At 41.5% G+C, this 13,815-nt stretch overlaps 2 protein-coding genes across 2 annotated transcripts in view; one reads left to right on the forward strand and one right to left on the reverse strand.

Annotated features, from left to right (window-relative positions):
* Window positions 1–6,294, reverse strand: part of LOC121383771 — a 48,561-nt gene extending 42,267 nt beyond the window's left edge. The window contains exons 1-2 of the mRNA XM_041513866.1: window positions 6,009–6,294; window positions 3,989–4,124 (exon numbers count right to left, since the gene is read on the reverse strand). Of these exons, the coding sequence (XP_041369800.1) occupies window positions 3,989–4,124; window positions 6,009–6,294 (422 nt within the window). The remainder of the gene's footprint in view (window positions 1–3,988; window positions 4,125–6,008) is intronic.
* A 3,511-nt stretch (window positions 6,295–9,805) lies between these two features.
* On the forward strand, window positions 9,806–12,148 carry LOC121383772. The gene has a single exon (XM_041513867.1). The coding sequence runs from the start codon at window positions 9,806–9,808 to the stop codon at window positions 12,146–12,148; it is 2,343 nt and encodes a 780-aa protein (XP_041369801.1).
* Window positions 12,149–13,815: the final 1,667 nt, after the last annotated feature.

Below are 13,815 nucleotides of genomic sequence, written 5' to 3' on the forward strand. Positions count from 1 at the left end.
GTGACGGAACATGCTCTTATCGTTTCGCCTGTGGCGATGCTAATTGTTTTAGAGGGTTGTGTGCAGCTTGGTTACGTAATACCTCCGCGCGACCGTACCCCCTATTACACACCCAGACCAGTTGTGGAGGCCATGTGGAGAGTGGTTACGTAATACCTCCGTGCGACCATGGTATTTCTGGCGAACTAGGCGACAGTAAGTCTGGCCATCTAAGAAAATATACCGTCTCTGGGAGTTGTGGAAATATCACATGATAGGTGAGGTACCGCGATATTCGCTGTCTCTGAGATTTTTGAATAAATAGATAGGATTTTAGATATATCGGTGAGAAAACATTGGAAGGCCCTCGGGGAACGTAGTCCGACTGGACTGATAAATATATTTTTCTGCTGTGTTGTATAACCTTGATGTGATTGATGTGACTTTAAATATTTTAATACTGTATTGTACCAATATTCTTTAGACAGTGTCTCCGGTAATCTGACGAAGTAAATTGTAGGCTTCACTGTTCTAATATTTTATACGAGTATTTGGTAAGATAAAGCTTAGCCGGTCATCCTAGAGGACCTAGGTAAACTGTAGGTTATTGTGTTTATTGTGATATGTACCAGTATTAATTCTGTATTACAAGGTTACTGAATGAGTATTTAAGAGTTAATTAAAAATTAACCAGTTAGGAATAGTTGTAATTCCTTTATTAATTAAGTTCCCCTGGCAGCGTTTCTCAATTATCACACGTGTGTGTGTGTGTGTATCACGGTGAAGTGATTAGAATATTGTGTAAACTAGACACCTAGTGATTAACTAATTAAGTGATTAGCTCTGGGTTGTTATTATATTGTTGTTGTTAATTAACTACTGCGGCAAGTACATTTGTCAGCGTAATGTTAATACACATTCCAAAGTGTATTGTGTTTTGTTGTGTTTTCAAGTGAACTAAACGTGCTACAGATATAGATATATTTATTACCCATATGGGATCAAATATACGGGGTAATATTTGTTCGATCTCTCCACAGTGTGCAGATTGCTCCTACAGCCACTGATTGGCTGGCTTAAAAATCACGATGTTTGGTTGGTTGCTTGTCATGGCCGGAACTTCACTTTCATTCATATAATGTTTCCATTCATGAGTCAGATTACACATACGTTATACGATATACAAAGATTTACAAAACCAAATGGACTCATTTGTTTCGTAAACATGAAATGGTATATTTTCATAAGCAGCGGCTTTAGTAATATATAAAAATAATTATTTTCAAATGCAAATACAGTCGTATTATTTTGTACTGTAAACATTCATTCACTCGGGACAGATAATTCATAATTCCTCGTAGCTCGTTAGTTATTCTCTAAATATATTTATATAAGATCTTATCTCTGATTATACCTAGAGCCGAGCCACTCGGGTATTAGACTGCCCGATACAGAGAGATCTAAACGATATACAGTTAGAAGAGATATTTGGATAATCGTGTTTTATTCAGTTACGGGTATTATAGGATCCCCGTGACAGGAGTAAAAATTGGGGTGCTCGTCCCGGATCTGAAACGGGACATGCATATTTAAAACGTATTGTTTGTAAATGGGGGCTTTATACATTATTTTTACAAATTAACTAGAAGTAGCAACGTTGTTCACTAGAAAAAAATAATAATAAGTGCGTCATACCTAAACATGGATAAGAATTTGCTGGATAGGCCTACGCTCAGTGTAGTGGAGATTAAGCGAGCGCGTAAGGCCGAATTAGTTGAAATCGCGAGTGAGCGAGAAATTGATTTAACATCAGCTAAAACATTAGGTGATATAAAGACAATTATTATCCAGGACGTTTTTGGTGATAGGCCTGTTATGGAAGACAGTGAGATTGTTCCAGATATAGAGATAAATGAGTTAAGTGTGGAACAACAGTTAGCTTCTAAAAAGTGTGAGTACGAAAGAGAAGAACGTGCATTAGATAGAGAGAGGGATAGAGAAAAAGAAGATAGAGTTCGAGAAGAGATCAAGAGAGATAGAGAGAGAGAGAAAAAAGAAGATAGAGATAGAGAAAAAGAAGATAGAGAAAGAGAAGATAGAGAAAGAGAAGATAGAGATATAGAAGAGAGAGATAGAGATAGAGACAGAGAGAAGAGAGAGATAGGGATAGAGAATTCTAGTTAGCAAAATTAAAAGTGGAACATGAGTTAAAGTTGAATACTGAAGAAGTTAGACGAGAGGCAGGAAATGGGTTTAACATGTCGGAGGCTTATAGATCAGTGCCTGTATTTGACGACCAGGAGGTAGATATGTTCTTCCAACATTTTGAACGGGCCGCTAAGCAGCTAAATTGGCCGCAGTCTAAGTGGACATTGTTAGCCGTGTCTAAGTTTAAGGGGAAGGCTAGCGTAGCTTATAATCCAATGAGTGATGAGCGAGCAAGTCAGTACGACCTAGTTAAGTCTGCAGTGTTGAGGGCTTATGAGTTACCTGGGGATTATTGATTACGGTATAGCGAGTTGAGAAAAACGCAGGGTCAGTCTTATAGTGAGTTTGTGGCTAAGAAGGCAGGGATGTTTGATAAATGGGTGGTTTCTCATCAGGTAGGGTCATATACCGAGTTACGGGAATTGTTGATCTTACAGGACATTAAAAATGGATTACCAGTTAGCTTACGTATTCATTTAGAGGATCGTGATATCAAAAAAATAGAGGAGGCAGGCATAGCGGCAGATGATTACGTGTTAATACACAAAGCTCAGACAGTACAGGGTAGCTCTATACAACAGGGTGATAAGAAGAAATTTCAGCCAGGTTTTTCCCGGGAAAGTAATTATCGGGGAGAGTCATCTAGTTGGTCAGCTAGTCAGGCAAGGAATGCACCTGGTGGGCAAAGTAAGGATAAACCTGCATTATGAGCCAATGCACGAACCTTCCGTCCACATTGCAGTTACTGTGAAAAGGATAACCATCTTGTCGGGGACTGTTTTAAAAGGAAACGCGATAATGCGCAAGTGGTCGGTTTAGTGAGGTCAGCTCCGTTAGTGAGAGAGTTAATGGTTAGTCCCATGGCAGAGAAAGTAAACCCGTATGTTTTCACTGGTATGGTTTGTGATGTGAAACAAGAGTTGAGTCCTAAGGCAATATCAATCTATCGGGATACAGGGTGTAGCCAGTCTCTCATAACGTCAGATTGTTTAGCTGGTATTGAAAATTCAGATACAGGACGTAGTTTGGCCGTAACCTCGGTTACTGAAGAAAATATGGTTGTCCGGTTACATAACGTTTTCTTGTGTTCGAAGTTTGTGACGGGACCAGTCGTTATGGGTGTTGTGAAGGACTTGCGTTTTGAAAACATAGGAGTTTTGTTGGGTAACGATTTGACTAGTCAGTGTTGCCAGCTGCAAGGTGACCAGTTGTTAATTGAAGACAGCCCATAGAAGAGTGTGAAGTTGATGAGATTAGTTATCCTGCGTGTGTAATGACTAGGGCTATGGCCGGAAGGGTAGCACAAGACCCAGAGGAAAATTGTGATTTGTCTGGTACGTGTGTGAGCCATGAAATTGGAGTGGATGAGGTTATCAGTAAAATGGTAGATAAGTCAACTGAGGAACTAAATGTGGTGGAACCTGTTGACCTCCCGCAGAGGGTAAATGAACCAGTTGTGTTTGATAGAGGGGACTTGCCTTGTAATAGACAAGAGTTAATCCTAGAGCAGGGGGCTGATCCAAATTTGTTGGCAGCTCGCACTTTCATGTGATTATAGTTATCATCTTATTTGTTTTCATTACTTCTTTTGCAATTTCATTATAAACGTAAACATTTATTTAATTTTGGTTCAAAGGTTTTATTATATTGGGAGGGGGTGGGAGAGGGGGTATGGTTAGACTCTGAGACCGCTGTATTGATTTGGGATGATGTGGTTAGTGTAGTGCTATTCTCTGAAAATAATGTATTTAGTGAAATAAAGAAATAAACAAGTTCATTATTATTGTTATTGCTATTGTACCTTGTGCCTAAATCAATGACCTGAATCAATGACGAATCAAGGCCACCGTCAACCCCACTTATGGAAACATTGGAATGCCCCAAAACATCGTAAACCGCTTCAGCAATACCACTCAGGTTCATCACGGGACCGCCTCCTGCAACAACAATAAAAAAGCAGAACAAATATTACTATAGAAATGAATTTTTAAAATACAATAATTCCACGTATAGTATTTGACCATACAATTGCCCATTTTTACAAGATTTGCTTTTGTACATAAAAATTAGTCTATGTATAAGAAAATATGAAGGAAAAAAAGGAATCCCCCCTAAGGGACAGCAGCTTTGAACGAACCTATTTTAATGAACAGATATATCTAATATTTTACAAATACCCTTTCCTTTCCAGAGGCCCCCCCCCCCCACCCCCACCCCACCACTACATCCATGTATGTCTTTGGGCCATCAATGTCCAGTGGCGGATCCAGGATTTTCTATAGTGGGGGGGGGGGGAGGGGGACGCAGATGTGCCGTAGATGCGATTTCCTGCAATCTTGACAGTAAAATATAACGTTAAAAATAAAACGTCTGCAGCGAATGGGGGGGGGGGAGGGGGGGGCGTGCGGACCGTGCGCCCACCCCCCACCCCCCCCTGGATCCGCCATTGATGTCTTCTACTGACTGCATTTTTAAAAAAATCTGATTATGGTACGAAATTACTAGGGCACGAAATAAGTAGGGTACGAATTCATATCAGGTAATGTATGAACCTGGTACGAAATGTCCACCGACGTATACATGTGGCTTCCACGTGGCTTCCACGTGATTGTCAGTAAATCACCAATATTTGTTTTACAAAATGAGACGATCCTGTGAGTTCATTATTGTGACCACCACAGGGGGGATTTGACACTTCCAGTGTTGACCGGATTGTCGGACCATGTACCCTGAAAGTCTTAAACAAGAACGTTGTTCTTTTTCCCGCCATCTTTCACTTTTCATACGGAATCGACTTGTCACCATGTGCCCATTTATTGGAATAAGTTATGTCAGTTCACGGCATGCTTTCGCTGTTTTTGTAGTTGTTGAATTGTGGAGGGGGGAGTGGAAATTTTAACCATATTCAAGGAATGTACGTGTTGCTACTGCCTGTGGATGTTTCCTAATTATTGTAAGTATCCTACTGTAAATAAATATAATTGTCTTAAAATATGAATATACATGTCATAATACTATTTACAAATTAGCTTCATGCAATGATATTTATTGAAAATATTTTAATACAATATTTAAAATATTTCTTAAGTAATTATAACGACACACAGTAGCCAATGTTTATTCTTGTGCTGGGTTGATTTACAGTCATCCATTCCCCCGAAATGACAGAACCTGCATTAGCTATTTTTAACTCCATCTGCCATTATGACATAGTCTATGATTTAAGATGTCATAGATTTAAGCTCCGCCTACTGCCTACAGAACCGAATCAATTACAATTTACATTAAATTAATATAAAAAGTATAACATGAATCGAACACAAAATGTGTATTTTGTACACTCAAATGTCAGTATTAGTAAACATTTATACATTACATTTAAAAAGAAACATTTTATTTGGACAATGAATAAGTGTTTCATGTTATAAAAGTACCGGAGGTTCATTATTCGTGCCTGTTGTCTTTTCGTGCCCCAAATGGAAATGGCGTTTTGCTAAGCAATCCAATTTTAAAAATTACTGAACAATCCTCAACTTTTTTCGTGTGGCCTACATTAATCATTTCCTTGTTTTTGCAATGGGCTCGTAAGGGGCACGGAAAGACAACTCCCTAAGTTGTGTCACGGGGATTTTTCTCGAACTTTTAAAAACTATTTCAACATTTTATGCAATTTGGTGTTTTGTTTTTGGAGTGTGTAAATCAAAGAGAAATGGCCACTTTGTGAGTTTACTAAATCGTTCTTATTTATTTTGTTATTTTGAGTAGGAATCGTGCTTAGGGGCACGAAGTTAAGCACACCACTGTCTACCGAAATAACTTACCTGTGCCTTGCATGTGTGTCTTTTGCGTAGAAATTTCTTTTCGTGATCTACACTGGACGTTATACCACCGTTTCTCACAGTCTTCCGATGTTCGTAGCACGGAAGGGAATGCGGCGTTTATTTCTTCGGTGACTGCCAACCATGCTTCCTTCTTCTTCTTCTTGCTTGTCACGCCTGCTCCAAATTTACCTCTTATTATGTCTTTCCTTTCGTCCACCAAACGAACTAAGCTTAACGTTTCGTCTTCGGTCCAGTTAGGTTTCCGTTTGGGTTTGCTGGACTCCATTACGATGACACTGACAGATGCACGTCTGCTTGTTTTAACACGTGGCGCTAAATATAGACGGGCTTTCCCCTAACTACGAAGGGAATTCCATCTGAGAATTTTCTCAAAGTCAAATTTAAGACTTAACTAAAAGTTGTCTCAGAAATTTTTTAAAAGTAAAGTTAAGAATATTTTTTCCACTCAGAGTACTTTTAAGGTGTTAAGAATTTTTTGAGAATATTCTGAAAAAAATCTGAAAATCTTTATAAATACAGCCCCAGGTAAACCCGTTTTGATTTAGAGATTTTGATACAATGGTTGTGTTAGCGCTAGCATTTGGTCATTCTTACATCCGCCGTCTCGGCGATTTCATAAATGATGTTGATAATGGATTTTTGAATCTGGGTTTCGACGGTACATCAGTACAGGTTAGTTGTATGGGGGTGGGAGGAGGTACGGTCTATCCGGGCCCCAAATCCCTGCAATTACATTCGGGAGAGTAGTAGGAAACTACCGTTTCTGGGACACTTTCCCCCATTGGATTAACATAGGATAAACCGAGCCTCTCCCACCGAACCCCCTGCGAGCCTCTCTGGCGAGAGGCGCTAAAAATAGATGGGGTTTCCCAATCGAGCTAAAAATAGAATGAGGTAACCCTCCTTGTGATGGCCACCCTTCGTGATGTACCCACCCATATGCTCCATTGCACCCCACTCAACCCCAAACCACATGTTCTAAACGACTAATGGGATGGCTAATGTGTGCAAAACGCAGACTGTAACAGAGACGAGTCGGTATGTTGAAGCCTGCGAGAGGCGCTAAAAATAGATGAGTGATAGAGACATGTCTGTACGTTTGTTGGAGCCCACGACAGGCGCTAAAAATAGCTCGGGTTTTCATAAGCTCAACATGAGGAAACTCTCCCTTCAGTGGACTTCGAGGTTATTTTCTACTATGCGATAGGGCCCCACTCACGTGTTAAACAGTTTAGAATGTATCGATGCCCTATTTGACAACACTGAATTAGATGCAACAAGACATACAACAGGTTTGGACCTGTCTTCGTACCACAGACCGAGTAACAGCCAATCTGAACGTTTATGGTGGTGACGTCACTGGAAATCCCCATGCCTAAAACTGTGTATCAACAAAACATGTTTGGACTTGTCTCGTTACTTCGCGTATTTTTAGACGTGTTTCAACTTGTTGAGTTTTAGCAGCCGATGGGTATATAAAGGCTGGATTTCCCCCAAACAAGTCATTCAATCGCCGAATGCAGAAGCAAAAGGTCACGCTGAATTTTACTCGAGAAAAACAAAAGCCATCTGAAATGTGAGTATACACTTTAGAATAAACGAGTAATTTATATTTGTTTATTTATTTATTTAGCCTGTTTATTTATTTATTTAGTCCCATTACCCATCGAGTTTACAAAGTGTAATCCAAATGGTGGAGGAATGACCGTGTAAAAATAAACAGCGATTTATAGCCGTGTTTCGGTGTTGTTTCCTGTGTGCTTCACGGAAGTCGACAGCGATTAACTAGGTCGTCGGAGCGAGAATTAGAACCAGGTTGTGATGCGGACGAATTCACATTTAACTGATTATAGTTTCTCCCTTATCGACGAAGTATTCATAAGTGTAGAATATGTCAGACTGTAGTATCGTTTAAATGATTTATAGATTGTAATTATTTTATGCTATAAGCATGGTGGAATTGAACACGTTTGAATGTGCGAGGTATAACGGTTTGGGATGTCTGTAACGGGTGATATATAACCATTTTTTATTTATTAAATTATTTTATTTATAGTATTAGTGTCAATACGATTTTACTGTGGTATTTACATATTAATTTAGCAGATGACAAATACTGCAAAAGTCCCAGGGCCATCCTAAGTGCGGGAGACAATTTAAAAACACGCCTTCACCGCTCGGTGGTCATATTACAAATGATGGCGGTATGGCTATCGTGTAAATGAGCGAGTTTACTTTTGTAATAAATAAGGGGTGTCAGATAGTATTACAAATGTAGATTTAACACCACCAGACTATTTACAACGGGTTTCCACCCTATTTTTTAAACTATTCCAAATGAAGGGTATATATAGGATAGTAGCTAAAAATTATAAATCGAGACGAAACATTCTGTCAGTGAAATTATTTTATTGCAGTATGGAAGCCCAGACAAGTATGGAATATGGAAGAACAGCCAAAAGGCAGAGGCTCGAATACGGTTGTAGTGACTGTGGTCAAACCTTTGCACACAAACAAAGTTTAAACCGTCACAAGAAGACGGCCATGGAAGTCCGAAGCTAACTTGCAGTCAATGCAAAATGACATTCACGAGAAGAGATAACCTGCATCGTCATTTGAAGACACATTTACAACAGGGGGGTGCTAATGAAAGTACTCCACGAGGGACATCTGCCACCGAACCAACACCCACTCAACAAGAACCTGTCGAGCCACCGTGTGACCTTCAAGCCCTAGGAGGCACTATGCAGGTTCATACCATCCCAGGAGAAGGTATACAGAAATACGACCCCATGACATTCCTGAAGGGAAAGTACGACGAGGTCAAGAAGGTGCTGAAGCAAGCCATCAAAGATCGAGGTGAGCTAAAGTGGTACCTGACCATCAAAGTAAAGATGAGCAGGCGGAAAGGTGAGGTGGTGGAAACGGTGGAAACCCATTTCAGAGGCAAGTGTCAAACGTCTCTTAAATTTGAAGACCCAGATGAAGGGATGAAGGAATCGATTAAAAAGATCTATACTTCTTTCATCGAATTTCAAAGGCAGGGTAGCAACTGGACGGTGGGTGGGATAAGGTGGTAGACCTCACCATTCACATGGCTCGGTACCGACCCCTTCGAGGCTCGAGTTACACACCCTCCCCATCAAATTGAGAGCTAAGCATGCCATCGTCAATGTTCAGAATCGGGACCAGAAGTGTTTCATGTGGTCGGTCCTGGCGGCATTATACCCCGTCAAACAACATGCAGAGCGGGTGGCTAAGTATGCTCAATACGTCAATCAACTTGACACCACTGGCATTTCTTTCCCCGTTTAAACTGGTCGATATTCCCCGGTTTGAAAGGCAGAACAATATTTCTATCAACGTGTTCGGTTACGAAAAGGGAGACGTTTACCCACTCCACGTGACCAAACAACGTTTTGAAAGGCACGTGGACCTGCTGATGATCGCCAACAGTAAAAAGTAACATTTTTGCTGGATCAAGGACTTGAACCGGCTACTATTTGATCAGAAAAGCTATGGTCATCGCCATCATTATTGTCCTTACTGTCTACAGGGGTTCACAAAACAGAGAATTTTGGATGATCATCTTGTTTATTGTCAAACACATGGTCCACAGAAGGTTGACATGCCCAAAGACGAAGACAAATGGCTATATTACAAGAATGTAAGAAAACAACTCAAAGTTCCCTACATCGTCTATGCTGATTTCGAATACCTCCAAGTGCCTATTTCAAGATGTGAAAAAAAGCCCAGAGTCATCCTCCACTGAGAAAATGACTAAACACGTCCCTTCTGGGTTTGCCTATAAAGTGGTTGGCTTGTCACCTGAACATTGCAAACCACTTGTCACCTATGGAGGATTAGATGCCACCGACAAATTTGTCGAGTGCATGGTCAAAGAACAAGAGGACATAGAAGAGAAATTTAAACAGTGTGAGCTAATGGTGATGACGGGACGAGATTGGCAATCATTCAAGACGGCCACGCAGTGTCACATATGTAAGGCGCCACTCGGTCCTAATCCAGTCAGGGACCACTGTCACATTACTGGAGAGTTTAGGGGTGCAACCCACAGTGAATGTAACCTCAACTACAAGTTTACTGGGCGCATTCCCGTTGTTTTCCATAACTTGAGAGGCTATGACAGTCATCTCATCATGCAGGCCATAGGAAAAATTCAGAGTAAACCCATCAGTTGCATTCCCAACAATATGGAAAAGTACATCTCCTTCAGTCTAGGGTGCATGCATTTTATCGATTCCTTTCAGTTTATGAACTTTTCCTTGGAGAAACTCGTAAGCAATCTGGCCAAGGAAGGACCTTCTAAGTTTGTCCACATGACTCAACATTTCGGCGCAGATCAACTGCCCCTTTTGTTGAGAAAGCAGGTCTACCCATACGAATACTTTGATTCTGAAGCTCGGTTCTTAGAGACCCAGCTCCCACCCAAAGAAGCATTTCGAAGCTCCTTAACTGATGAAGACATAAGTGACGAGGACTATGCTCATGCCCAAGGAGTATGGGAGGAATTTCGCATCCGAGACCTCGGTCAGTACCACGATCTGTACGTTTCAACAGATGTTTTGGCTCTAGCAGACGTTTTTGAAAATTTCCGGGGTATCTGTTTGAACTATTATGGACTCGACCCAGCTCATTTCTACACGTCTCCAGGTCTGGCATGGCAGGCAGCCCTAAAGATGACTGGTGTGAAACTCGAACTTCTTACAGACATCGACATGCACCTCTTCATCGAAAAGGGACTTTGGGGTGGAATCTCCATGATATCCCATCGTCATGCCAAAGCTAACAACAACCAGGTCCCAAACCACGACCCTGATCTTCCCAATACCTATATTGCTTATCTAGATGCCAACAACCTTTATGGGTGGGCCATGTCACAAGCCCTTCCAGTGTCTGGGTTCCAGTGGCTAGATGATCCCCATATAGATGTGACCGAGATACCCGATGATGCATCTGTAGGCTACATCTTAGAAGTCGACCTGGACTATCCCCAAGAACTACACGACCTCCATAACGAGTATCCTCTTGCTCCAGAGAAAATGACAGTGACTGAAGACATGCTATCTCCCTATGCTTCCCAGCTTCTGAAAGAGCTAGATATGAGTGGCATTTCAACAGAGAAACTGATCCCAAACTTGAGACAGAAGGAGAGATATGTAGTGTACTACCGAAATTTTAAAATGTATATCTCACTGGGCATGAAACTGACCAAGATCCATCGAGTGTTGGCCTTTGAACAAAGCCCATGGTTGAAGGCCTACATCGATTTCAATACAGACAGACGCAAATGTGCCCAAAACGATTTTCAAAAAGAGTTCTTCAAACTGATGAACAACTCTGTCTTTGGCAAGACGATGGAGAACCTGAGGAAGCACGTGGACGAGAAATTGGTTAATAATTCAAAACGCTCTCGCAAGTTCATTGCCAAACCCACTTTTCATGCCTTTCGCATTTTCAACAAAGATCTGGTGGCCATCCACATGCAGAAGCAACGGCTGATTTTGAACAGACCGATCTATGTGGGTTTCGCCATTCTGGACATTTCGAAAATCTTAATGTATGATTTTCACTATAACGACATCAAGTCCAAGTATGCATCCAAAGCTCAACTCCTGTTCACAGACACCGATTCGTTGTGTTACTACATCCAGACAGATGACATCTACCAAGACATGTTACAGGACTCCAATCTGTTTGACACTTCAGAGTATCCCACTGACCATGTTCTGTATAGTACCGTATTGGGTAAAATGAAGGATGAGACTCATGGAATCCCTATCCAGGAGTTTGTGGGTTTGAAATCCAAAATGTATTCCTTCATTTTTGAGGAGAAAGGTGAGCTGGTGGAAAAGAAAACGGCCAAAGGGATCAAGAAGAGTGTCATCAAAAGCCACACAAAGCATGAACATTACAAACAGTGTCTCTTTGAAAGACGCATACACATGTCAAACATGACTCAGATCAGGAGCTATAGCCACCAACTGTACAACATCAAACTGAATAAGTTAGGGCTATCTCCCTTTGATGACAAAAGGTATCTATTGTCTGATGGCATAAGCAGTCTTGCCTATGGCCACTATCACATCTCAGCATAAAACATTAGGACCACCGGATAGTGTAGACTAAAAATGCCACCACCGTCATCTATATAAAGGGGCGACGTTCACGTCAACCTCATTTCGAGTCTGACCGTCGAGGTGTCAAGATGTATCAGAACACTTGTCCAGAATGTGGGAAGAACTTTTCCAGGAGAGACGTCATGTTGAGACACTTTCAGCATAAACATACTAATGACCTGCCACCACCACCGCCGCCGCCGCCGCCGCCGCTGCAGCAGCTGCCGTCGCTGTCACCAACTACCTTGTGTCATCCTTTCACCATGATCGTGTCGGGACCCACCTCGTGTGGTAAGACCTTTTTGGTGTTCAAACTGCTGAGAGATGGAAGAATTCACCCACCTCCCCAACGCATCATCTGGCTCTACAAACGATGGCAGCCTCTCTATGATACGATTAAATTGGTTGCTCGAGTGGAATTCGTTCGAGGCATACCTGGAAATCTTGAAAAAGATCATTATTTAGACCCCAGAGTCAGAAATCTCATCGTGTTGGACGACTTGATGTCTACAGCTGGAAAAGACCCACGCATCACCGACCTGTTCACCGAAGGAAGTCACCACCGAAACCTCTCCGTGATTGCCATCAACCAGAACCTCTATAAGAGCAAGGATCCAACACAAAGAAGAAATTGTCATTACCTGGCACTTTTCAACAACCCCATCGACAAGCAACAAGTGATGACCTTGGCACGCCAGATGTACCCAGGAAATACCCAAACGTTCATGCATCCATATGAAGATGCCGTGAAAGAGCCATACGGTTATCTCTTTATCGATCTGAAGCCGTTGACACCCTCTACAGAAATATTACGACCTAATGCTCTGGATCAAAAGGACGACACCCCTGGAGAAGAGCTGACAAAGTCTATAAAAGGGGAGAACAGTCAAGAGATGTTTCATTCTTATTCAGACCTAAAAAGTGAGCAGACGTGTGAAGAATAGCTCCCAGAAATGTATTCTTGTGACGATTGTGGATTAGTGTTCCAAGACGTGCACGATTTGCAGAGACACGTGAAAACATGGTGTCCCGAAAATAGAGGGGAACCTCCTGCAAAGAGAGCTAGATACGAGGTGGAAGAAAGGCATGATGACACCCATGATGAGTGGGAAATGGCTGGACTGGATTATCTGTGGCAGCTAGTCTACAATTGTTATAAAGAGGATATGCGTGAAGACCGACAAAACTACTTGGATAAGGGAAAGTCTGAAGAATGGGTGGATCGAAAGTTAGGCAAGTCATACATTGGCAAATGCATTGCTGTTCACTCGTTGCTTCTCTCGACATTCTTTGATGAAACCGATTCTAGACAGAATCCACAAGATGGAAAGCACTGCCGACACTCAAAGACAAAATCAAACCACTCCTGAAGAGGGTGGCTGAAAACGTTAGTTCTCACATTGACATACCAGATGAGGAATCAGACGGTGATGAATCTGAAAGTGAGGAAGAGGAATCAGACACCGAAGACTAGACTGTATATAAGGCGTCTCGTTTGCCAATAACTGTTATTGATGCTGAAACTACTGAAGTGTGAGGATCATGTGGGAAGATTACTTGAAAGACATTTATTATGATCCATCCAACCCGGCCAGTTTTTCTGGTCCAGACAAACTGTATAGATACGTCAGAAAAGCCGGGAAATA

This window comes from Gigantopelta aegis, chromosome 10, assembly GCF_016097555.1.
Source record: "Gigantopelta aegis isolate Gae_Host chromosome 10, Gae_host_genome, whole genome shotgun sequence".
Taxonomy (NCBI): domain Eukaryota; kingdom Metazoa; phylum Mollusca; class Gastropoda; order Neomphalida; family Peltospiridae; genus Gigantopelta; species Gigantopelta aegis.

Coding starts and splice junctions, on each gene's coding strand:
- LOC121383772 (XM_041513867.1), top strand. CDS start 9,806: ATGACTAAACACGTCCCTTCTGGGTTTGCCTATAAAGTGGTTGGCTTG.